The sequence below is a fragment of the Salmo trutta genome, chromosome 37 (assembly GCF_901001165.1).
Source record: "Salmo trutta chromosome 37, fSalTru1.1, whole genome shotgun sequence".
In the NCBI taxonomy this organism is placed as follows: domain Eukaryota; kingdom Metazoa; phylum Chordata; class Actinopteri; order Salmoniformes; family Salmonidae; genus Salmo; species Salmo trutta.
Window position 1 is genome coordinate 820,001 of NC_042993.1, and position 26,516 is coordinate 846,516.

A 26,516-nucleotide genomic window follows, 5' to 3' on the forward strand; every position below is an offset into this window, starting at 1 on the left:
TATCAATGTTCATTCCTGTCACTGTGGTTTGTGAGGACGGTGTAGTACCACATCCACAGGCCCAGGGGGCAGTGTTCTGATCAAGGTCCAGGCCTCCAGCCTCCTCAGGCCCACCAAGCTCACACCCTCGATCTCCAACACCTCGTCCCCTGGAGACACCTGGTTCACTGGACCACCTGAAAGAGAAGAGGGGCTTATTGTTAGTGGATGTTTACCTTGATATCTTTATCAGACACCTCATAACCAATGGTCTGAGCTTGGAGTTTGACACGTGTTTCGGCTGACTAAAGAGACATTCATTTGAATGACCTCAATAGAAAGGTCAGCTCCTCTACCATGTGGTGATATACAGTAAATGTATTTGATTTATTTGGTCATTTAAAAACACAATATGTGTGGACACAATGCATTATTGCAGTTTTTAAATCATCGAGGACGACAAAAAACGTTAAACTTATTTCCATTATGGTCCTCTTGAAAATACATGAAAGTAGAATATATACACAAGATGATAACATGAAAACAGAATATACACAAGATGATAACATGAAAACAGAATATGTACACAAGATGATAACATGAAAACAGAATATATACACAAGATGATAACATGAAAACAGAATATATACACAAGATGATAACATGAAAACAGAATATATACACAAGATGATAACATGAAAACAGAATATACACACAAGATGATAACATGAAAACAGAATATATACACAAGATGATAACATGAAAACAGAATATATACACAAGATGATAACATGAAAACAGAATATATACACAAGATGATAACATGAAACAGAATATATACACAAGATGATAACATGAAAACAGAATATATACACAAGATGATAACATGAAAACAGAATATATACACAAGATGATAACATGAAAACAGAATATATACACAAGATGATAACATGAAAACAGAATATATACACAAGATGATAACATGAAAACAGAATATGTCATTTTTTCAATAGGGAGGAAACCGTAAAAGGAATAAAATAGATGATCAAGTAACGTTCATTAATACTATTATATTTTATAGGTAGGTTGACCTCTCACCCAGGAAGAGTTTCTGTACGGTGAGGGGTTTGTCTCCCAGGCTGGAACCCACTCCTCCCTCCAGACTGAAGCCCAGGTCTCTGCTGCGCTTCTCCAGCCTCACACACACCCTCTGACCTGACACACAGGACACACACGGTCAAAATGACCTTCACACACACCCTCTGACCTGACACACAGGACACACACACAGTCAAAATGACCTTCACACACACCCTCTGACCTGACACACAGGACACACACACAGTCAAAATGACCTTCACACACACATTTGCCTACGGTCAAAACTACAGGTTCAGGGTGATAAGAGAGAAGCTGTGGAAAAACAACAGGTTCAGGGTGATAAGAGAGAAGCTGTGAAAAAACAACAGGTTCAGGGTGATAAGAGAGAAGCTGTGGAAAAACAACAGGTTCAGGGTGATAAGAGAGAAGCTGTGGAAAAACAACAGGTTCAGGGTGATAAGAGAGAAGCTGTGGAAAAACAACAGGTTCAGGGTGATAAGAGAGAAGCTGTGGAAAAACAACAGGTTCAGGGTGATAAGAGAGAAGCTGTGGAAAAACAACAGGTTCAGGGTGATAAGAGAGAAGCTGTGGAAAAACAACAGGTTCAGGGTGATAAGAGAGAAGCTGTGGAAAAACTACAGGTTCAGGGTGATAAGAGAGAAGCTGTGGAAAAACAACAGGTTCAGGGTGATAAGAGAGAAGCTGTGGAAAAACAACAGGTTCAGGGTGATAAGAGAGAAGCTGTGGAAAAACAACAGGTTCAGGGTGATAAGAGAGAAGCTGTGGAAAAACAACAGGTTCAGGGTGATAAGAGAGAAGCTGTGGAAAAACAACAGGTTCAGGGTGATAAGAGAGAAGCTGTGGAAAAACAACAGGTTCAGGGTGATAAGAGAGAAGCTGTGGAAAAACAACAGGTTCAGGGTGATAAGAGAGAAGCTGTGGAAAAACAACAGGTTCAGGGTGATAAGAGAGAAGCTGTGGAAAAACAACAGGTTCAGGGTGATAAGAGAGAAGCTGTGGAAAAACAACAGGTTCAGGGTGATAAGAGAGAAGCTGTGGAAAAACAACAGGTTCAGGGTGATAAGAGAGAAGCTGTGGAAAAACAACAGGTTCAGGGTGATAAGAGAGAAGCTGTGAAATGACTTTGGAACATTGATCAATGTTGTTCTGCTTTAGATAAGTTTTACCACAGTTCTAAAAAGTGCTACTGCAACGCTCCAACCAGCTGATCCATCTCACCAGTGTTAGCAGGCTCTGTCTGTGTCCCTCCCCGACTGTCAGTCACTGTTCCTCCCTTACGGGGGTCTGTTACCTCCCCTCTCCTCAAGACAACCACGCCCATCCCCTGAGTCCGTGCCCTCCTTAGTGTCCTCAGCACCTCCCAGTGGGAGGAGCCACACAGCGCTGTGCCGTTGATTGACAGGACCTTGTCTCCCTCCTGGATGGATCCCTCCTTAGCAGCCACCCCTGCCGGGAACACCTTATGGACCTGCAACACAAACACCAGAGGTCAGAGTTGACCAGGAAGTGAAAAAACATGATGCCTAGGCTTTAGATCAGTGGGCTAATGTGGTCTTGAATTGTGTGGGCGACCTGAGTCGGTCACAGAAACATGAAAGCATTGGTACTGGTTGAGCAGTACTCACAATGACAGGTTTGTTCTGGTCCACTCCTCCTGCCATGGTGAAGCCCAGTCCCACACCAACATCCTTATGGAGAACCACCACCTGGACATCCTCATAGTTCTATAGAGCAGGGAGAGATAGTGAAGGGGGATAGAACAGCAACAGCACAAGATGGCAGCTGAGCATTAACAAATACTGCTGTTATTATTAATGCTAATTAGAATGGAATAACACTAATGTAATGTTTTAGCTGGTTGTTTAGTCTGGTTTAGTGGAGATGGTTGTAGTACCTGCAGCGTTGTCGCCCCCAGGCCCTTTACGTCGTCCAGCAGGCGATTCAGCTCATCACTGCCCAGGACAGACACACAGGACAGTGCCGACACGTCAGAAGACAGGCTGGCTGACCGGCTGGCTGACCGGCTGGCTGACCGGCTGGCTGGCCGGCTGGACGGCCACTCCTCACTGTCAGAGGAAGACTGGGGATCATAGTCCACCTCTCCGAAGTTACACAGCTCTGCCAGACTGAGGGAGAGAGACATAGTAGGGGAATAAACAAAGATAAAGTTGAATGATTAGATTAAAAAAAGTAACAGATAGCCTGACAATAATCACACCTTTCTAGCTCTTAATGGACTTTTAAACATGGTGCTTGTTGTGTCAGCGTAGTATTTTCATCATCAGTTGAAAACAGAAGTGACCCACCTGAGAGAGAAGCTCCTGCGATGTGATTGGCTAATGGCGCTGGTGACGGTCACCGAGGATTCTGCAGAGTCTGAGTCGTAGGTGGAGTCCTCGTCCTTCTCTGTACCTTCATCATCAGTATCCTCATCACTCCATCCCCCCTCCTCTGAGTTCCATCGAGCCAGAGTGGGGAGGAGGGGTAGGCTGCTGGGGGAGGAGGAGGTGAGGGGAAGGGACAGGGAATCCCTCTCTAGGCCAGAGGGTGAGACTGGGATAGCAGGGTCAGTAGTGACCCTAGCCTGGGCTGTGTGTGTGGAGACTGGAGGGTTCTTCAGGGCAACCAGGCCTGAATCTACACCCGGTTGGTGTTTAGGCTGCAGGGAAGTAGTGGGGAGGTGTGGGGAGGTGGGAGGTGTGTTCTGGGGGTGGAAGGGGGAGTTCTGGGGGGTGTTGGTGGGTGTCTTGTCGTCATCGCTCACTGGAGATGGCAGGTTAGGTGAGTCTCTACTGTGAGGCCTCCTAGACTGGTCAGGGCCACCTAGAACATCATTGGAGTTGTTCACAGAGTTAGACAGCTGGGAGGATGAAGTATCCTTGGCAGTGACTGTAGTAGTCTTTGTGTTGGTGCCTCTCCTACTCCAGTCCTGGGGTGTGACTGTGTGATTGGGGAGGTCTGGCTCATCAATGGAAAAGTCTCTCAGAGTGTCTCTGGTGGTTTTGCCATTCAGAGGGATGTCTAGTTTACCCTTGAGGTTGGAAAACGTACCAGAGCCAACAGCCTTCTCCCCCACTCTTCCTGCCTCCCCCACTCTTCCTGCCTCCCCCACTCCTCCTGTCTCCCCCACTCCCCGTACTAAACCTCTATAACCCACTCTGCCTATCTCCCCCACTCCCCCTCTCTCCCCTACTCCCCCTCTATAACACACTCCCCCTCCCTCCCCTACTCCCCCTCTATAACCCACTCCCCCTCTCTCCCCTACTCCCCCTCTCTCCCCTACTCCCCCTCTATAACACACTCCCCCTCTCTCCCCTACTCCCCCTCTATAACCCACTCCCCCTCTCTCCCCCACTCCCCCTCTCTCCCCTACTCCCCCTCTCTCCCTGCTCCCCAGCCTCACCTCCTCCACTGACATAGACCTCACCGCCCACCCTCTATCAGCCTTCCTCTCTTCTCTCACTACCTCACCTCCTCTCCCTCCACCAAGTGCTTTATCTGGCACACTCTTCCTGACCCCCTCTCCAGACTCACTGAGCTGCTCCGGGACAGAGAAAGCCCGTCTGGGCTTCAGGTAGTTGGGCACTGGGACCTGAGATGTCTGTGTCAGAGCTTCAAACTGGTGGATCTTGTTCCTCACACTGGCTGCAGAGGGCACTACCAGTTTCCCAGGTAACTTGGTATTTTCAGTGTTCTGTAATGTTGTCCTCTGTGGGGTGTTGGCTTCAAACACATCTTCTGACAGGCTCTGTTCCCTGGCCATGCCTCTAGCAGGGGTCTTGCTACTGTCATAGGTGTCAGTTTTCCCATTAAGCTGATTGGTCAGGAGGGGGTTTGACCCTGTGGTGACCCCTACTCCGGACGTTGTGATAGGCTGAGAGTCCCTGGTGGGTGTCACTGATAGTCTGTGCTGGGGGAGAGAGACTTCAGCGTTATCTCTCCCTCGCTTCTCCACCTCCTTTTTCTTGTGTCCTTTTCCTTCGACATCAGTCCGTTTCTCTTTTTCCTGAGCCGTGCTCCCCACCCTTATTCTCTCCTTTTCGCTGTCTTCACTACTTCCACTCTTTTTGCCCACAGTGTTTGTCACCTCCTTATTCCCTCTCTCCTGTTTGTCTTCTAATGGAGGGGATAGTGAGGGGTCCCTAATGCACACTGATGACCCCTCCACTAACGGTGTGTGTGAGGGTTTGTATGAGAGTGTGGGTGTGGTCCACCCTGACACTGGAGACACTGAGGGGCTGAAACCAGACACCTTGACGGCACTATTCTGATGTCTCTGTGGTGTGTGTGCAGTGTGTGTGGTGTTCTGTTCTACCAGGGGTGTGTGTGTGGTGTTCTGTTCTACTAGGGGTGTGTGTGAGAGCAGGCCGTTCCTCTCCCCCCTGGATAATCCACTGAGGGGGGAGGAAAAGGGGGAGGAGAGGGGGGAGACAAAGACAGAGTCTGTGGTGGACTTCCTGTGATTGGCTGCTGTATTCCCCCCATCCCTCTCCAATAGAGACCCGTCTCCTACCGGTGCTGAGAGACGCTTGGTTCTGGTTGAGTCCTTCACATCCCTCTCCAATAGAGACCAGTCTCCTACCGGTGCTGAGAGACGCTTGGTTCTGGTTGAGTCCTTCACATCCCTCTCCAATAGAGACCCGTCTCCTACCGGTGCTGAGAGACGCTTGGTTCTGGTTGAGTCCTTCACATCCCTCTCCAATAGAGACCAGACACTCTCCAATAGAGACCCGTCTCCTACCGGTGCTGAGAGACGCTTGGTTCTGGTCAAGTCCTTCACATCCTCATCTCTGTTAGTAGCTTTATCAGGTCCAGTAGTCCCATAGAGCTTCTGTATCCGGTCCCAGATACTCTGACCCCTGGAGGATCCAAGAGATCCACAGGCTGGTTTTCTGGTTCCAGACCCAGGACCAGGACTAGACCTCAGCCTCATGGGGAGGGACTGGCCCCCACTGGCCCTCTCCAGAGATAGAGCCACATACTCTAGACCCACAGGGGACACCCCTTCACCAAGGGAACACCCTGACCCCCCAACGGGGCTCTTCACTTCCCCTGGTCCAACTGAGTTAAAGGCCTTCACCCTGGACAACACATTGCTCTCTCCTGCCCCCCTACTCTCCAAACTCTCTGCTCGTTTAAGTGTGGACCCCCCTAGGTTCCCAGAAAACCTCAGCAGCCCAGTCCTGAGCCCTTCGCCAGGGCTAGCCCCCCTTCCTCTCCAGTCTAAACTCTTACTCCTTTTGGGCAGGTTTAGCCTTCTCCACTCTGTCCTGCCCCGGTCTCCAGCCAACTTCCCTGCATTGCCACAGTTTCCTCCCCTGTCACTGCCATCCTCTGGGATCACGTCCCTCACACCACCATTCTGGCTCAACTGTCCGGTGGCCATTGTGGAGCCTGTTGTGTATTTCCCCTCACTGGGGAATGGGTCCAGTGCGAGTTGAATTATTCCAAATGTAGTATGTAGTAAAAGGTAACAGTTTAAGAATCCCAGTAATCCTTTTTGCAGTTTAACCACCGGTCAAAATCATCACAGAAGCCTTCGACAGCAGCACAGGCCTGGTAGGAAAGGTGTTTGTCTGCCCCAGCAGAAACATCAGAGTGGTTCAACTGCAATCTTCTCATGTTTGGGGCTCCAGATATCAACAGACACTCACTTGTATATCCACAGGTTTGAGATTCCATCCATGAAGATTCTCTGCATTTCTGTCTCCCACACACTCAGAGATGATTGTTAGTTCTACTTCCCTCCCTCTCTGTCCCTTCCTCTCTGTGTCTCTGTGGTGTCGGCTCCAGTAGTCAAACAGAGGTCCTCAGCAGTGAAGTTTTCCTGGGTGAGCGGTCACACACAAGCCTCACAACACTGCAAACATAAAGAAATATATCATATGTCAAATGTTATGTTTTGTTATACTTACATATGAAAAACATTGCATATTTTTACTGAGAAAATTCCATCTTTGAAATGAAATGGTTAGGAATGCTGAGGTAACGGTATTCTGGACACTATGGTCAAATGTAATGATACAGTACAGTTAGTAGCACACAGTAGCCAGATTACAGTCATCAGAGAGAGAGAGAGAGAGAGAGAGAGAGAGAGAGAGAGAGAGAGAGAGAGAGAGAGGAATGGAGATGACAGAAAGAGAGAGAAACAGACAAAGAGACAGAAAAGAGAAAGACAGAAAACGAGATGACAGAAAAAGACAGAGACAGAGAGATAGAAAGAAGAAAAAAATACAGAAAAAGAGAGATATGTAAAGAAGTGAAAGTGTCGACAACAAAAAACGAATGAAAAAAACAATTAAGTTGAAAAAAAGAACATTCCAAACTCTATAGTAAGTCTCCATCCAACCACCATCTCAGTGAAGTGAGGTTACCTCATCAGTGAAACTCTGCTGCCTTCCATACATTCCCCTCATACTGACTCAATGAGTCCATTCACATAGAGGTCTCCCTCTGCACACACACACACACACACACCACCTAAACACGTCACTTAAATGGGTATGTCCTAACAGCTGTTTACACTAGAAACATGTCCTGGGTCGACTGGACTGGCGACAACCTAAAATCAAACTGGAAAAACCAATCAGACAACAATCCACTCTGACACTAGGAAACAATGTATTACACAGATACAGCCTAATCTCTCTCCTTCTTTCTCTCTCTCTTTCTCTCTCCCTCTGTCTCTCTCACACACACACACGCATATGCATGCACTCTCTCGTCAAATAAAACAATCAAAACACAGACAGAGATTCAAAGTGCTCCACAAAGGGCTCAGTCAAACAGAGTTGAATGTGATCAGATAAGATTGTAACAGAAGCGGAACTGAGTGAAACTGCTTTCCATGCAGTTTGTATGGGCACTGCTTTCAGATGGAGCTACTGATATTTACACTGTCACTACCGTAGGGTACTGTTGACCTGCTGTTAGAACAATAGCATGGTGATGGACTTTTATACAAAGCCACTCAGTATATGGGGGCCCGTGTGGGAATCAGACCCTCAACTCTGGTGTAGCAATCAGCATGTTCCAACCTACTGAACCACCAGTTTATTTACTAATCTATTTACCGTCAGTACAAGATACTCTACTCAGTACAAGATCAAATCAAACTTTATTTGTCACATGCGCCAAATACAACAAGTGTAGACCTTACTGTGAAATGCTTACTTACAAGCCCTAACCAACAGTGCAGTTCAAGAAGAGTTAAGAAAATATTTACCAAATAAACTAAAGTTCAAAAAAATTATAATAACGAGGCTATATACAGAGGGTACCGAGTCAGTGTGCAGGGGTACAAGTTAGAGGTCATTTGTACATGTAGGTAGGGGTGAAGTGACTATGCATAGATAATAAACAGCGAGTAGCAGCAGTGTAGAAAATAAATGGGGGGGGGGGGGGGGGGGGGGTCAATGTAATAGTCCGGTGGCCATTTCATTCATTGTTCAGCAGTCTTATGGCTTAGGGGTAGAAGCTGTTAAGGAGCCTTTTGGTCCTAGACTTGGCACTCCGGTACCGCTTCCCGTAGAGAAAACAGTCTATGACTTGGGTGACTGCAGTCTCTGACAATTTTATGGGCTTTCCTCTGACACCGCCTATTATATAGGACCTGGATTGCAGGAAGCTTGGCCCCAGTGATGTACGCACTAACCTCTGTAGCGTCTTACGGTCAGATGCCGAGCAGTTGCCATACTAGGCAGTGATGCAACCGGTCAGGATGCTCTCGACGGTGCAGCTGTAGAACCTTTCGAGGATCTGGGGACCCATGACAAATATTTTCAGTCTCCTGAGGGGGAAATGGTTTTGCCGTGCCCTCTTCACAACTGTCTTGGTGTGTTTTGATCATGATAGATCGTTGGTGATGTGGACACCAAGGAACTTGAAACTCTCGACCTGCTCCACTACAGCCCCGTTGATCCTTAGTCTTGCTCACATTGAGGGAGAGGTTGTTGACCTGGCACCACACTGCCAGTTCTCTGACCTCCTCCCTATGGGTGTCTCATCATTGTCGGTGATCAGGCCTAACACTGTTGTGTCGTCAGCAAACTTAATGATGGTGTTGGAGTCGTGTTTGGCCACGCAGTCGTGGGTGAACAGGGAGTACAGGAGGGGACTAAGTACACACCCCTGAGGGGCCCCAGTGTTGAGAATCAGCGTGACAGACGTGTTGATGCCTACCTACCCTTACCACCTGGAGGCGGCCCATCAGGAAGTCCAGGATCCAGTTACAGAGGGAGGTGTTATGTTCCAGGGTCCTTAGCTTAGTGATGAGTTTTGAGGGCACTATGGTGTTGAACGCTGAGCTGTAGTCAATGAACAGCATTCTCACATAGTTGTTAATTTTGTCCAGGTGGGAAAGGGCAGTGTGGAGTACGATTGAAATTGCGTATCTGTGGATCTGTTGGGGTGGTATGCGAATTGGAGTGGGTCTAGGGTATCCGGGAGGATGCTGTTGACGTGAGTCAAGATCAGCCTTTCAAAGCACTTCATGGCTACCGACGTGGCGGTAATCATTTATGCAGGTTACCTTCGCTTCCTTGGGCACAGGGACTATGTTGACCTGTTGAAGGTCTTGCTCACATCGGCTACCGAGAGCGTTATCACACAGTCATCTAGAACAGCTGGTGCTCTCGTACATGCTTCAGTGTTGCTTGCCTCGAAGGGAGCATAAAAGGTATTTAGCTCATCTGGTAGGCTCGCGTCACTGGGCAGCTTGCGTCTGGGTTTCCCTTTGTAGTCCATAATAGTTTTCAAGCGCTGCCACATCCGACGAGCGTCAGAGCCGGTGGAGTAGGAATCTAAATCCTGTATTGACGCTTTGCTTGTTTGATGGTTCGTCTGAGGGCATAGACAGATTTCTTATAGGCATCCGGATTAGTGTCCCGCTCCTTGAAAGCGGCACCTTTAGCTCAATGCGGATGTTGCTTGTAATCCATGGTTGGATATGTACTTACGGTCAATGTGGGGACAACGTCGTTGATGCACTTATTGATGAAGCCGATGACTGAGGTGATATACTCCTCAATGCCATTGGATGAATCCCGGAACATATTCCAGTATGTGCTAGCAAAACAGTCCTGTAGCGTAGCATCCGCGTCATCTGATCACTTCCGTATTGAGTGAGTCACTGGTACTTCCTGCTTTAGTTTTTGCTTGTAAGCAGGAATCAGGAGGATAGAATTATGGACATATTTGCCAAATGCAGGGCAGGGGAGAGATTTGTATGCATCTCTGTGTGTGGAGTAAAGGTGGTCTAGAGGTTTTGACCTCTGGTTGCACATGTGACACGCTGGTAAATATTTGGTCAAACTGATTTAAGTTTGCCTGCATTAAAGTTCCCGGCCACTAGGAGCGCCGCTTCTGGGTGAGCATTTTCTTGTTTGCTTATGGCCTTATAGAGTTGGTTGAGTGCGGTCTTAGTGCCAGCATTGGTCTGTGGTGGTAAATAGACGGCTACGAATAATATAGATGAGAACTCTCTTGGTAAATAGTGTGGTCTACAGCTTATCATAAGGTACTCTACCTCAGGCGAGCAATACCTCAAGACGTCTTTAATATTAGACATCGCGCACCAGCTGTTATTGATAAAAAGACACACACCCCCACCCCTCGTCTTTCCAGACATAGCTTCTCTGTTCTGCTGGTGCATTTAAAATCCCTCCAGCTCTATATTATCCGTGTCGTCGTTCAGCCACAACTCTATGAAACACAAGATATTACAGTTCTTAATGTCCCGTTGGTAGGATAATCGTAATTGTAGGTCATCAATTTTATTTTCTAATGATTGCATGTTAGCAAGTAGAACTGATGGCAGTGAAAGTTTACTCGCTCACCTACGGATTCTCAAAAGGCAGCCTGATCTGCGTCCTCTTACGTCTTTTCTTCACGCAAATGACAGGAATCTGGGCATGTTAGAACAACATACTCTCCTGTCTGTACAACATACTCTCCTGTCTGTACAACATACTCTCCTGTCTGTACAACATACTCTCCTGTCTGTACAACATACTCTCCTGTCTGTACAACATACTCTCCTGTCTGTACAACATACTCTCCTGTCCGTACAACATACTCTCCTGTCTGTACAACATACTCTCCTGTCTGTACAACATACTCTCCTGTCTGTACAACATACTCTCCTGTCTGTACAACATACTCTCCTGTCTGTACAACATACTCTCCTGTCCGTACAACATACTCTCCTGTCTGTACAACATACTCTCCTGTCCGTACAACATACTCTCCTGTCTGTCTGTACAACATACTCTCCTGTCTGTACAACATACTCTCCTGTCTGTACAACATACTCTCCTGTCTGTACAACATACTCTCCTGTCCGTACAACATACTCTCCTGTCAGTACAACATACTCTCCTGTCTGTACAACATACTCTCCTGTCTGTACAACATACTCTCCTGTCTGTACAACATAGTCTCCTGTCCGTACAACATACTCTCCTGTCAGTACAACATACTCTCCTGTCAGTACAACATACTCTCCTGTCAGTACAACATACTCTCCTGTCTGTACAACATACTCTCCTGTCTGTACAACATACTCTCCTGTCAGTACAACATACTCTCCTGTCTGTACAACATACTCTCCTGTCAGTACAACATACTCTCCTGTCAGTACAACATACTCTCCTGTCCGTACAACATACTCTCCTGTCTATACAACATACTCTCCTGTCTGTACAACATACTCTCCTGTCTGTACAACATACTCTCCTGTCTGTACAACATACTCTCCTGTCTGTACAACATACTCTCCTGTCAGTACAACATACTCTCCTGTCAGTACAACATACTCTCCTGTCAGTACAACATACTCTCCTGTCTGTACAACATACTCTCCTGTCAGTACAACATACTCTCCTGTCAGTACAACATACTCTCCTGTCAGTACAACATACTCTCCTGTCTGTACAACATACTCTCCTGTCAGTACAACATACTCTCCTGTCTGTACAACATACTCTCCTGCCAGTACAACATACTCTCCTGTCTGTACAACATACTCTCCTGTCTGTACAACATACTCTCCTGTCAGTACAACATACTCTCCTGTCCGTACAACATACTCTCCTGTCTGTACAACATACTCTCCTGTCAGTACAACATACTCTCCTGTCAGTACAACATACTCTCCTGCCAGTACAACATACTCTCCTGTCTGTACAACATACTCTCCTGTCTGTACAACATACTCCCCTGTCAGTACAACATACTCTCCTGCCAGTACAACATACTCTCCTGTCAGTACAACATACTCTCCTGTCTGTACAACATACTCTCCTGTCTGTACAACATACTCTCCTGTCTGTACAACATACTCTCCTGTCCGTACAACATACTCTCCTGTCTGTACAACATACTCTCCTGCCAGTACAACATACTCTCCTGCCAGCACAAGACACCCTACTCTCAGCACAAGACACCCTACTCTCAGCACAAGATACCCTACTCTCAGCACAAGATACCCTACTCTCAGCACAAGATACTCTGTCAGTAAAATATACTCTCCTGTCAGTACAAGTTACTCTCCTGTCAGTACAAGTTACTCTCCTGTCAGTACAAGTTACTCGATTGTCAGTACAAGTTACTCTACTGTCAGTACAAGTTACTCTACTGTCAGTACAAGATACTATACTCAGTACACTCTTAGAAAAAGGGTTCCAAAAGGGTTCTTCAGCTGTCCCCATAGGATAACACTTTTTTGTTCCAGGTAGACCGTTTTTGGTTCCAGGTATAAACCTTTTAGGTTCCATGTAGAACCCTCTGTAGAAAGGGTTACAGAGGGTTCTACATGGAACCCCAAAGTGTTCTACCTGGAACCAAAAGGGTTCTAACTGGAACCAAAAGGGTTCTACCTGGAACCAAAAAAAGGTTATCCAAAGGGTTTTCTTATGTGGACAACCCATTTTTTTCCCTACAAGATATTCTACTCAGTGCAAGATACTCTACTCAATACAAGATACTCTACTCAATACAAGATACTCTACTCAATACAATATACTTTACTCAGTACAAGATACTTTACTCAGTACAAGATATCTTACTCACTATCTACTACAGTACTCACAACCAGTGAAGCATCCCTTCAGTTATGGGTTCTTGACTTGTTATCCAGTCATTCACCTACGGATTGACATATAACCTCCCACTGTGAAATATTTCATCTCTGGGGCGTTATGCAAAGCTAACTGTCTAATGGGTGCAGACTGCTGTCATATCAGTGAACAGAATAACTGTCACCCAACTGTCACCATCCCAGCCAAAAGTAAACAGCTAAAAACATCACAGTACAACTAAGCTACATGATATATCATTATATCAGAAAGTTTGAAGATCAAGAAGACTAAATCCATGAGAGTGTATTAATTCCATATGGATGGTAATGTGTGTTTTTCTATGTGTGTACCAGTTCTTCTTTGACTCAGGTAAGTCCCAGTGTCAGTTTACAGAAACACCTGTTCTCCCAGCTCACAAAGCCTCCCACCTGCGTATCTGTTGGCAACAACATGGCCCCATTCACTCTAAAGCCAAATTAAACAAAGACACAGAAACACACCTTACCCTCAGAGAAACTTAGGAGTCCAAGCTGATCCAATCAGAAGCTGTGTTTTGGGTTGTAGTGGGAGAGAGTACTGTTACCATCATCCTCATCCTCCTCCCAGCCTCCTCTCTCTCTGTGTGTGTGTTCTCTGTCATCTTTGCATTATGTATCTATACAGTAACACAAACCTACCCCACTGGTTTACCCCCCCCCTCTCTCTCTCTCCTCCCCCTTCCATTGTTACTCCCTCCTTCCTTCTTGCTCACAGGACGGCATTCCAGACTCGCTCAGTGTGTCACCTTCTGACCACGCACACACACTTATACTGTATGAACACATGCATATGTATCATCCCCTTCCACACACACATACAGTACAAACACATGCTGCCATTTTGTATTGATCAGTTAACCCTGAAGTCAGTCAGTAGATTTACAACTACACTACATGAGATGTGATGCTGTACAACACACACACACATACACACACACACACACACACACATCAAAATCAATCTCTCTGTGTCCTACTGTGACATCACCACAGCCAGAGGAAGAAGGGACAGGGTTCTGATAATGATGTGAAACTGAGAGAAGAAAAGAGAGAAGGAGAGAGGGAAAGGGAGAGAGCGAGAGAGAGCCTAACCCTTCTCAGCCCACCCTAGGTAACCTTTCCAGGTGAAACAACATGGGATGTATAACTCTAACTGTACAGAGTGAGAATGTTAGATTACATGAGCGGAGACCAAGCTGAGTCGGGTTACCTGTGTAATGGGGAATCAACAAAGGCTTGCATTAGGAGACCTCCACACAGCTCATATGAGCCTATAATTTCAACACTCCTTTTCCCCAGGGGAGTTCCTTTTTGGAGATGTCTAAAAGATAGGTAAGACAGAGGGATTCTTGGGGCAACGTGAGGGTTGGCCAGTTCAGGGCTCTGACTGAGATAAATAATATCAACTTATCAATAGCACAGGTCAATAGGTCTAAAGGTACTCCCACATATTGATTATATATCTGTCAGTGTGTTCAGTGTCATGTTGATGCCCTGGAACAGAGCAGATCTAGACAAGACAATATTTGCATTATAAGAAATATATGAAAAGGTTGAAAATGAATTTAAAATTAAGGTTAAAAAACATTTACCTCAGACTTGTAGCTGTTCCGCTCTGCCGTCTGAAGCGTGAGCTGAGAGACTTCCTTCCTGAGGGAACAAAGAAGCATCACACCACCGGTAGAGACATCAGTATCACACTTTCATTTACATATACAGTGTGCTGTGTCCCTAACAGCATCCTTTCCTTGTCTCCTTTCCTTTATGACCACTGTCTCGTTAGCAGTATTCCTTCTTCATGACCACTGTCTCGTTAGCAGTATTTCTCCTTCATGACCACTGTCTCGTTAGCAGTATTCCTCCTTCATGAGCACTGTCTCGTTAGCAGTATTCCTCCTTCATGAGCACTGTCTCGTTAGCAGTATTCCTCCTTCATGAGCACTGTCTCGTTAGCAGTATTCCTCCTTCATGACCACTGTCTCGTTAGCAGTATTCCTCCTTCATGACCACTGTCTCGTTAGCAGTATTCCTCCTTCATGACCACTGTCTCGTTAGCAGTATTCCTCCTTCATGACCACTGTCTCGTTAGCAGTATTCCTCCTTCATGACCACTGTCTCGTTAGCAGTATTCCTCCTTCATGAGCACTGTCTCGTTAGCAGTATTCCCCCTTCATGACCACTGTCTCGTTAGCAGTATTCCTCCTTCATGAGCACTGTCTCGTTAGCAGTATTCCCCCTTCATGACCACTGTCTCGTTAGCAGTAATTCCTCCTTCATGAGCACTGTCTCGTTAGCAGTATTCCTCCTTCATGACCACTGTCTCGTTAGCAGTATTCCTCCTTCATGACCACTGTCTCGTTAGCAGTATTCCTCCTTCATGACCACTGTCTCGTTAGCAGTATTCCTCCTTCATGACCACTGTCTCGTTAGCAGTATTCCTCCTTCATGACCACTGTCTCGTTAGCAGTATTCCTCCTTCATGACCACTGTCTCGTTAGCAGTATTCCTCCTTCATGAGCACTGTCTCGTTAGCAGTATTCCCCCTTCATGACCACTGTCTCGTTAGCAGTATTCCTCCTTCATGAGCACTGTCTCGTTAGCAGTATTCCCCCTTCATGACCACTGTCTCGTTAGCAGTAATTCCTCCTTCATGAGCACTGTCTCGTTAGCAGTATTCCTCCTTCATGAGCACTGTTTCCTCTAGATGTTTCAGACTGCCAAGGCTGTGAAGGCAGCATGGTTTATTCTCAGTAGCAGAATGTGGTCTGAGAGGGCAGCTGAACAACCACACCAGTTTATACTGCATGGGAATATAAACAGACACAAACAGAGGCAGGCGGGCGAGCAGACATTCACTCAATCAGTCACTGTCTTACTCAGGCACCGTCTCACTCACTCATTCATTCACTCAGTCACTGTCTTATTCAGTCACTGTCTTACTCAGTCACTGTCTTATTCAGTCACGCGCTCGCTCGCTCACTCACTCATATGTTCAGGAGACATAAGATTTGGCATGAGTCTTCAGATCCTCAAAAAGTTCTACAGCTGCACCATCGAGAGGATCCTGACTAGTTGCATCACCGCTTGGTATGGCAACTGCTCGGCATCCAACCGCAAGGCTCTACAGACGGTAGTGCTTATGGTCTAGTACATCCCTGGGGCTAATCTTTCTGCCATCCAGCAGTAGGCTCCCAAGTGGCGCAGCGGTCAAAGGCACTGCATCTCAGTGCTAGAGGCATCACTACAGACCCTGGTTCGATCTCGGGCTGTATCATAACCGGCTGTGATCAGGAGTCCCATAGGGCGCACAATTGTCCCAGCGTCGTCCAGGTTAGGGGAGGGTTTGGCCGGGGTAGGCCGTCATTGTGAAATAAGAATTTGTTCTTAACTGACTTGCCTAGTTAAAAAAAAATATATACCGGGCAGTGTAGGAGGAAGACCCTAAAAACTGTCAAAGACTCCAACCACCAAAGTCATAGACTGTTCTCTCTGCTACCGCATGGCAAGCGGTACTGGATTGTCAAAGTCCAAAAGTCTCCTTAATAACAGCTTCTACCCCCAAGCCATGACTGCTAAACAGTAAATCAAATGGCTATCCAGACTATTTTCATTGACCCCCTTTTTTAGACTGCTGCTTGCTGTTTAGTATCTATGCATAGTCACTTTACCCCTACCTACAGTCATGTCCAAACGTTTTGAGAATGACACAAATATGAATTTTCACAAAGTTTGCTGCTTCAGTATCTTTAGAAATTTTTGTCAGATGTTACTATGGAATACTGAAGTATAATTACAAGCATTTCATAAGTGTCAAAGGCTTTTATTGACAATTACATGAAGTTGATGCAAAGAGTCAATATTTGCTGTGTTGACCCTTCTTTTCCAAGACCTCTGCAATCCGCCCTGGCATGCTGTCAATTAACTTCTGGGCCACATCCTGACTGATGGCAGCCCAATCTTGCATAATCAATGCTTGGAGTTTGTCAGAATATGTGGATTTTTGTTTTTCCACCCGCCTCTTGAGGATTGACCACAAGTTCTCAATGGGATTAAGGTCTGGGGAGTTTCCTGGCCATGGACCCAAAACATCTATATTTTGTTCATGCTGGAAAAGGCATTGTTCGTCACCAAACTGTTCCTGGATGGTTGGGAGAAGTTGCTCTCGGAGGATGTGTTGGTACCATTATTTATTCATGGCTGTGTTCTTAGGCAAAATTGTGAGTGAGCCCACTCCCTTGGCTGAAAAGCAACCCCACACATGAATGGTCTCAGGATGCTTTACTGTTGGCATGACACAGGACTGATGGTAGCGCTCACCTTGTCTTCTCCGGACAAGCTTTTTTCCGGATGCCCCAAACAATCGGAAAGGGGATTCATCAGAGAAAATGACTTTACCCCAGTCCTCAGCAGTCCAATCCCTGTACCTTTTGCAGAATATCAGTCTGCCCCTGATGTTTTTCCTGGAGAGAAGTGGCTTCTTTCCTGCCCTTCTTGACACCAGGCCATCCTCCAAAAGTCTTCGCCTCACTGTGTGTGTAGATGCACTCACAACTGCCTGCTGCCATTCCCGCGCAAGCTCTGTACTGGTGGTGCCCCGATCCCGCAGCTGAATCAACTTTAGGAACTTTAGGAGATGGTCCTGGCGCTTGCTGGACTTTCTTGGGTGCCCTGTTGCCTTCTTCACAACAATTGAACCACTCTCCTTGAAGTTCTGATGATCTGATAAATGGTTGATTTAGGTGCAATCTTACTGGCAGCAATATCCTTGCCTGTGAAGCACTTTTGTGCAAAGCAATGATGACGGCACGTGTTTCCTTGCAGGTAACCATGATTGACAGAGGAAGAACAATCATTCAAAGCACCACCCTCCTTTTGAAGCTTCCAGTCTGTTATTCGAACTCAATCAGCATGACAGAGTGATCTCCAGCCTTGTCCTTGTCAACACTCACACCTGTGTTAACGAGAGAATCACTGACATGATGTCAGCTGGTCCTTTTGTGGCAGGGCTGAAATGCGGTGGAAATGTTTTTGGGGGATTCAGTTCATTTGCATGGCAAAGAGGGACTTTGCAATTAATTGCAATTCATCTGATCACTCTTCATAATATTCTGGAGTATATGCAAATTGCCATCATACAAACTGAGGCAGCAGACTTTGTGAAAATTAATATTTGTGTCATTCTCCAAACTTTTGGCCACGACTGTACGTTACCTCAATTACCTCGACTAACCTGTACCCCCGCACATTGCCTCGGTACTGGCACCCCCTGTATATGGCCTCGTTATTGTTATTTTATTGTGTTACTTTAAAAAAAATGTATAAATAATATATAGCAAATATTTTCTTACTTAAAAATCTGAATTGTTGGTTAAGGGCTTGAAGGTAAGCATTTCACGATAAGGTCTACACCTGTTGTATTCGGCACATGTGACATAACATTGTAACATTTATGTATAATCTGTAATAAGAAAGGTACAGTACTTACATGTGTTTGTGCAATCTGTAGTGAAGCAACAAGTCACAGCCATTACCCCTTACATCCACCAATAACAGACAGTCAGCCAGTAGCAGTCAGCCAGGGGCAGTCAGCCAGTAGCATAACGGAAGCAGGGAAGTGGTTTGGGTTATAGATGACTAGACTGTCACAGTGTACAGACAGATGTCTCGTGGCTGTGTGCAGATACAGTATCAGCCAAATGAGCCAATCTCAAAGTCTCCCCATGCTATCATGGACTATGGAATGGTGACATTAGCCTATATCTATATCATGAATGACCAAAGTCCATGCAATGACAACACATAGGCAAACTTACTTGTCACCTATATATCACAGAAAAACAAAAAAGAGAAAAATATAATGTTTACGCAGAAACAGTTCAGTTTCAGGAGATGCCAATTAAGATAAATGGTTTGCTTGCTTGACAGTTCAATGTTTGTATAGGCCATTGTATAGGCTAGGCACCATCTCTGTTGACCACTACCCAAAAGCATTAGCTGTAAATGGAATGTTTTGGTGTCAGAGGCCCTGGGTTTTGCTTTGAGAGATTTCCCACCCAGCCAAGCAATAATCAATAGGGGAAACACTGTAGAGTCAGAGAAATCAGATGGGTGCTACACATTGGTAATGGATGAGGCGAGTTTCTGTTTCCACCCATGTACAGCTTTATTAGTGCTATATAAAATGTAAATGAAGATCTCTGCTGGACAGAGTAGCGCTGGTCTGGCTATGTGAGGGAAAGATCCCAATGTTCACATCTGCAACTCCAGACATCTTTTCAGCCTCCCACCGCAGTCTCCTCCAGAAGAATGGCTTCTCTGTCTATTGGGACAAATAGGATCGTAAATCATCAACCAACTCACATTGCCTTCATAGAGAACTGACAGATTCCTAGTATTTCCAGTAGGCTTCAGAGGATAAGATAACCATACCCCTTCACAAAGGTAATATTAGGCCTACTACAGGCCTATCAAATTAGCAGTTGCAAATTACATTAAACAGTTCATGGCACATGAGAAGATTGTAATACTGTTCTTGTTTCTCACCGACTAACTGGTTCGTAGAGAATGGAGACCACTATAGAGGTTGATACTCACTCATTGGAGAGGAGCGCCTGTGTTTCGTGGGGTTTCGAACAGCAGGTGGCGGTGAAGGACCTTTGTAGTCTACGTCATCGAACCCAGAAAGCAGGGAATAGATCACGTGACAATCCCGGATGTCAACAAACGATATCAACAACAGGGAAGTGTCAACGCTTCTTTACAGATTTTCCAATGGATTAACCGACATTTGATAATTAATTAATGTCACAGTCACTCGTGTACCTTCTGAAAGGAACTATGAGTGCGTTCTGTTGATTCTACGCTAGTTTAGCTTTTGACGAAGACTTTCAACATGAGGTCCGATTCTCCTCTCTCCAGCGTCAACGTAGTGCTTGTTATGGCCTACGGAAGTCTGGTAAGTCTTAAATGAATGTGTTCTCGTGTTTTTCCTTAATATAAAGAATGCTTGACAAAACTAGCTAGCTGTTGCGTTTCTCAGGACTCCTGTGTAATGGAATTAGCTTGCTAGCTACAGTATAGAGACAGGCAACACAGCAGAAGTGTCAAACAATGTGTAACAAAAAACTGGGCACTTGTACGGAAAGCACACAACACAGTAAAATATAGCTAGCTTTTATTAAGGGATAATTCTCCCAAATTACAAAATGACACATTGGTTTCCTTACCCTGTAAGGTGTGACAGCAACCCACGCCTTGGTTTGATTTCCCTTGCTTTGGTTTTGTTTCCAAACGCTAACCATGACTTGAATGGGACCGATGTTAGTTTTTGCGCATCACGTCCAAATCATCCGAAAGTATCTCAAATTGATTCTGAAGCTCATCAAAGTCACTTCTAGATGATTTGAACATGCTAAATGGGATTTGTGTCACATGCATTTGGAAACAGTGCCAGGGAAACTTAACTAAAGCATTGATTGCGGTCATACCATAGACTGCTTACAGGGTATTGACAACAAAATGTCATTTTGTAATTTGGGTGAACTAAGAATATTGTGGACAGGGTTTACGTGAGATTTTAGGTTCAAAACGTTTTGCAACGGAATCCGACTAATGAATACCCCCAAGTGGAAGGGCATTTTCCAGAGTGATCTGCAACTAATCATAACACAAACAATAATTCAAACGGACCAATAAGATGACACTTACAAATCATATGATTACTGTAATTGACTTTATGGAGGCACCTCCACCCTGTTACAGTACATGCAAGCTGTGTCAGTGTATGCTGAACAAAAATATAAACGCAACAATGTCAAAGATTTGACTGAGTTAAAGTTCATATATGGAAATCAGTCAATTTAAATACATTCAATAGGCCCTAATCTATGGATTTGACATTACTGGGAATACAGATATACATCTGTTGGTCACAAATACCTTTTAAAAAATGTAGAGGCGTGGATCAGAAAACCAGTCAGTATCTGGTGTGACCACCATTTGCCTCATGCAGAGTGGCACTGTTAATTGTGGCATTTGGAATGTTGTCCCACTTCTCTTCAATGGCTGAACGAAGTTGCAGGATATTGGTGGGAACTGAAACACGTTATCATACACATCGATCCAGAGCATCCAAACATGGGGACATGTCTGGTGAGTATGCAGGCCATGGAAAAACTGGGACATGTTCAGCTTCCAGGATTTGTGTACAGATCCTTGCGACATGGGGCTGTGCATCATCATGCTGAAACATGAGGTCATGGTGGTGGATGAATGACACAACAATGGGCCTCAGGATCTTGTCACGATATCACTGTGCATTCAATATAATGCAATTGTTTTCATTGTACGTGGTTAGAGCGTTGGGCCAGTAACCGAAAGGTTGCTAGATCGAATCCCCGAGCTGACAAGGTAAAAATCTGTCGTTCTGCACCTCAAGGCAGTTAACCCACTGTTCCTAGGCCGTCATTGTAAATAAGAATTTGTTCTTAACTGACTTGCCTAGTTAAATAAAGGTTAAATAAATAAAATACAAAAATTATGCCTGCCCATACCATAATCTCACTGCCACCATGAGGCAGTCTATTCACAACGTTGACATCAGCAAACCGCTGGCCCACACAACGCCTTACAGGTGGTCTGCGGTTGTGAGGCCGGTTGGACTTAACTGCTAAATTCTCTAAAGCGACGTTGGAAGTGGCTTATGGTAGAGAAATTAACATTACATTATCTGGCAACAGCTCTGGTGGACAACCCTGCAGTCAGCATGCCAATTTCACACTCCCTCGACTTGAGACACCTGTGGCATTGTGTTGTGTGACAAAATGGCACGTTTTAGAGTGGCCTTTTGTCCCCAGCACAAGGTGCAACTGTGTAATGATCATGCTGTTTAATCAGCTTCTTGATATGCTACATCTGTCAGGTGGATGGATTATATTGCCAAAGGAAAATTGCTCACTAATAGGGTTGTAAACAAATTTGTACACAATTATTTTTGTGCTTATGGAACATTTTTGGGGTCTTTTATTTCAGCTCATGAAACATGGGACCAACACTTTACATGTTGCGTTTATATTTTTGTTCGGTGTATATCTTGCCTTGTCAAATTCTATATTGTGTTCCCCCTTCTAGAACATACTCCTCTGGATAGGTTGATGTCTCTTCTAGGACATACTCCTCTGGATAGGTTGATGTCTCTTCTAGGACATACTCCTCTGGATAGGTTGATGTCTCTTCTAGGACATACTCCTCTGGATAGGTTGATGTCTCTTCTAGGACATACTCCTCTGGATAGGTTGATGTCTCTTCTAGGACATACTCCTCTGGATAGGTTGATGTCTCTTCTAGGACACACTCCTCTGGATAGGTTGATGTCTCTTCTAGGACACACTCCTCTGGATAGGTTGATGTCTCTTCTAGGACACACTCCTCTGGATAGGTTGATGTCTCTTCTAGGACATACTCCTCTGGATAGGTTGATGTCTCTTCTAGGACATACTCCTCTGGATAGGTTGATGTCTCTTCTAGGACATACTCCTCTGGATAGGTTGATGTCTCTTCTAGGACACACTCCTCTGGATAGGTTGATGTCTCTTCTAGGACACACTCCTCTGGATAGGTTGATGTCTCTTCTAGGACACACTCCTCTGGATAGGTTGATGTCTCTTCTAGGACATACTCCTCTGGATAGGTTGATGTCTCTAATGTACAGAGGTCTGTGTCTCCAGGTGTTTGTGCTGCTGTTCATCTTTGTGAAGAGGCAGATCATGCGCTTCGCCATGAAGTCTCGTAGAGGACCACATGTACCCCTGGGCCACAACGCTCCAAAGGTAAGACACACACACACTCAGTCTGACTTATTTTTACATGACTTTTCGATACACGTGTTCATTTTCTCTACTTCCTTTGTCCTTTAGGAGCTGAGACAGGAGATAGACTCTCGTCTGTCCAAGGTTCAGGAGATCCGCTTTGAGCCGCGCCTGCTGTCTGAACAGGACGACAGACTACTGAGTGGCGGTGAGAGAACACATATACACACACCATGCAGATATCTTTTCTACCCATTCTTTAGCTACAGTAGCCTTCTGTGAACTAAAAAAGATGATCAATGTGTGTGTTTTGCAGGTTGCTATGACTACCTGTACAGAATGAGGGCACTAGATGCCATAAGAGACTCTGGTAAGTCCTCTCCTTCCGTTTCACCCTGGCCTGTACATCTCACTGTCATCATCCCAGTCCAACAGCACCCCCTGCTGGGGCATTATGTAGTAACTATGGTATACTTAAGCAATAAGGGCTGTTCTTATGCACGACGCAACGCGGAGTACATGGATACAACTCTTAGCCGTGGTATATTGGCCATATACCACAAACCCTGTTGCTATTATAAACTGGTTACCAATGTAATTAGAACAGTAAAAATACATGTTTTGTCATACCTGTGGTATACCACGGCTTTCAGCCAATCAGCATGCAGGGCTCGAACCACCCAGTTTATAATGCTGCACATCCTCTTCACCTACTGTACTACCTTATGAATCAGTGGCCTTCGACCTCTAGATCCATAGCTCCAATTTGATCATAAAACATATTCTCATCTCCTGTCAGATATTCCGTTCAGTGAGTTGGGAGGGACTCCCACAGCTGTGACAGGGAGGAGATTCCGCGCCTGGCTTCTAGATCTGAGGAGTTCCCATTCCCTGTTCCGCAGCAGCCGCAGTTCCCTCATAGACACACTGCTGGAGGGCTACCACCATGCTCGCCACGGCACCGGGGTCAGTGTGTGTGTCTCTCTTGATTTTATCTGGGGGAGGGGGAGAGGAAGATGCCTGTGTCTGCCACTTACTGAGTGGTCTATAGTGTGTGACTCCTGTCTGTCTCTCTCTGTGTCTGAAGGTGTTTGGAGAAGCAGAGTTTGTCAAATACAAGGAAGCCCTGAACGAACTGGCCTCTGTGTGAGTATAGACACACACTGCCATTTAATGAAGGTTTTTCGTGTTTGACTAGAGTAGTTATTCTTCTCTCCCCAGTGTGAAGAGCCACTCCAGCTCCACCAGTCTGGACCAGCATCACCAGTTAGCAGCTAAAGACCTGACCAGTACCCCAGAGCCCACCCCCCCCTCTCCCCCCTCCCAGGTCACATACCTACCGTCAGCTGGGCAACGCACCAAACGACCAAAACACTTCCTGGAACTCAAGAACTTTAAAGACAAGTACAACACCTTGGAAAGCACATTCTGAGAACTACAATATCCAATGGCATAACACGAGAAACTACAATTCCCTACAGCATACCTTGAGAAACCACAACTTGCTGCTTCTGACAACTGCAACTCCCTACAACCCTGAGAACTTACAACTCCCTAGAAAACAACCTGAAAACTACAACAACTTCTCTGCTACCACTTTAAATCTGCTTTGTTACGAGTACTGGACTCACTTTTCCTTCTCTATTTCCAAAGTAGATAGCCTAGTGAAAAAAAAGAAATCTGTCGTTCTGCCCCTGAACAAGGCAGTTAACCCACTGTTCCTAGGCCGTCATTGTAAATAACAATGTTATTTTCTAACTTGCCTAGTTAAAGGTTAAATAAAAAAGAAATTAAGGTAGTGATAAGTAGAGCTCCTGGAGGGGACAGATCCCGGAGCGGAGGGGACAGATCCCGGAGGGGACAGATCCCGGAGGGGACAGATCCCGGAGGATCCTGGGGTTTTTGGTTGGTGAGTTAGTCTAGTGAGAGACTTGTTAGTGCCAGCGGAGAGAGAAGAGACTTGGTAGGGTTGGTACTTGGTACAGTTGGGAAGACTGGAGCACAGCAGGATTAACAGTAGCATAGCACAGCAGTATAGGAATGACAGTAACATTACGCTGCCTTACTAGTCCTGAGGAAAAACACTGCCTACTATCTGTCATGCGTCTCACATAATAAATAGTGCACTAGATTTAAGCTTATTTGACCTTAAACATCATTGTGAACTTTTGCACAGACTTTGCAGGTAGATCATCGTGTAGGGCTATGCAAAAAGAGATGAGACCAGACAAGCTACCTGCAGTTTCTATGCAGAATGCATTAATGCAGGGTTTCCCAAACTTGGTCCTGGGGACCCCAAGTGGTGCACGTTTTGGTTTCTGCCCTAGCACTACACAACTAACTCAAATAATCAACTAATCATTTAGGTTTGATTATTTGAATGAGCTGTGTCGTCCTGGGGCAGAACCTGAAACGTACATCTCTTTGATTATTTGAATGAGCTGTGTCGTCCTGGGGCAGAACCTGAAACGTACATCTCTTTGATTATTTGAATGAGCTGTGTCGTCCTGGGGCAGAACCTGAAACGTACATCTCTTTGATTATTTGAATGAGCTGTGTCGTCCTGGGGTAGAACCTGAAACGTACATCTCTTTGATTATTTGAATGAGCTGTGTCGTCCTGGGGCAGAACCTGAAACGTACATCTCTTTGATTATTTGAATGAGCTGTGTCGTCCTGGGGCAGAACCTGAAACATACATCTCTTTGGGTCCCCGGGACTGAGTTTGGGAAAGGCTGCATTAACGCACAGTGTTAGAGTAAGACTTGTTTATAGTGTGTTCAGTGCTAACTAAGCTATTAATGGACTAACGTTATAGCAGACCAGCGTTCCTCACAATGGCCCTGGACAGCTACAGTACAGGCTGTGCAGGCTTTTGTTCCCGCCTAGCACTAACACACCTCCAATCAAGATGATTCATCTTCAGCCAGAAGAGGACTGGCCACCCCTCATAGCCTGGTTCCTCTCTAGGTTTCTTCCTAGGTTTTTGGCCTTTCTAAGGAGTTTTTTCTAGGGAGTTTTTCCTAGCCACCGTGCTTCTTTCACATGCATTGCTTGCTGTTTGGGGTTTTAGGCTGGGTTTCTGTACAGCACTTTGAGATTTCAGCTGATGTACGAAGGGCTATATAAATACATTTGATTTGATTTGATGATGAGTAGAATCCGGTTAGTCACTGTTGAGCTGGAACAATACAGCCTGTAACTCTGCAGGACCAGGACAGAAGAACTATGGATTATTCAAGTATTACTGCTAGACATTTCCAGTATTATTGTCCTGTTGCCAGCACTTGTTTAGGGCAGAGCCATGTATTTACATATATATTGCTCTGGTTTAGGGCTAGTGTTACAAGGAAATAAACATGCTACACAGTTTGACTGTTGTCCATTTGCTGCATAAAAATTATGATACTTTTTAGTGTAAAATATTTTTTTGTATTCCACTTTTAAAGATAATATGAATGCTTTATTCTAATTAATGAAGTGCCCTTTTTTCCT

The 26,516-nt window shown here is 45.4% G+C and overlaps 2 protein-coding genes and 1 long non-coding RNA gene across 3 annotated transcripts in view; 1 reads left to right on the forward strand and 2 right to left on the reverse strand.

The window, feature by feature from the left end:
• The window catches only part of si:dkey-92i15.4 (uncharacterized), a 16,434-nt gene extending 426 nt beyond the window's left edge, over positions 1-16,008 (reverse strand). The window contains exons 1-9 of the mRNA XM_029736467.1: positions 15,909-16,008; positions 14,809-15,793; positions 4,500-6,961; positions 3,408-4,247; positions 2,996-3,227; positions 2,727-2,825; positions 2,320-2,569; positions 1,078-1,194; positions 1-176 (exon numbers count right to left, since the gene is read on the reverse strand). The exon at positions 1-176 is cut by the window's left edge and continues 426 nt beyond it. Of these exons, the coding sequence (XP_029592327.1) occupies positions 19-176; positions 1,078-1,194; positions 2,320-2,569; positions 2,727-2,825; positions 2,996-3,227; positions 3,408-4,247; positions 4,500-6,487 (3,684 nt within the window). The 5' untranslated portion in view covers positions 6,488-6,961; positions 14,809-15,793; positions 15,909-16,008 and the 3' untranslated portion in view covers positions 1-18. The remainder of the gene's footprint in view (positions 177-1,077; positions 1,195-2,319; positions 2,570-2,726; positions 2,826-2,995; positions 3,228-3,407; positions 4,248-4,499; positions 6,962-14,808; positions 15,794-15,908) is intronic.
• Positions 16,009-19,354: 3,346 nt separating this feature from the next.
• Positions 19,355-20,696, reverse strand: LOC115177497 (uncharacterized). The gene is made up of 3 exons (XR_003872415.1): positions 20,443-20,696; positions 19,760-19,879; positions 19,355-19,535 (listed from the first exon to the last, which is right to left on the reverse strand). It is a non-coding gene; the product is annotated as an uncharacterized LOC115177497 (long non-coding RNA).
• On the forward strand, positions 19,905-26,432 carry LOC115177495 (uncharacterized protein C1orf43 homolog). The gene is made up of 7 exons (XM_029738316.1): positions 19,905-20,171; positions 22,942-23,043; positions 23,131-23,230; positions 23,339-23,392; positions 23,822-23,988; positions 24,110-24,168; positions 24,244-26,432. Exons 1-7 carry the CDS (start codon positions 20,109-20,111, stop codon positions 24,452-24,454), a joined length of 756 nt encoding a protein of 251 aa, XP_029594176.1. The 5' UTR covers positions 19,905-20,108; the 3' UTR covers positions 24,455-26,432.
• Positions 26,433-26,516: the final 84 nt, after the last annotated feature.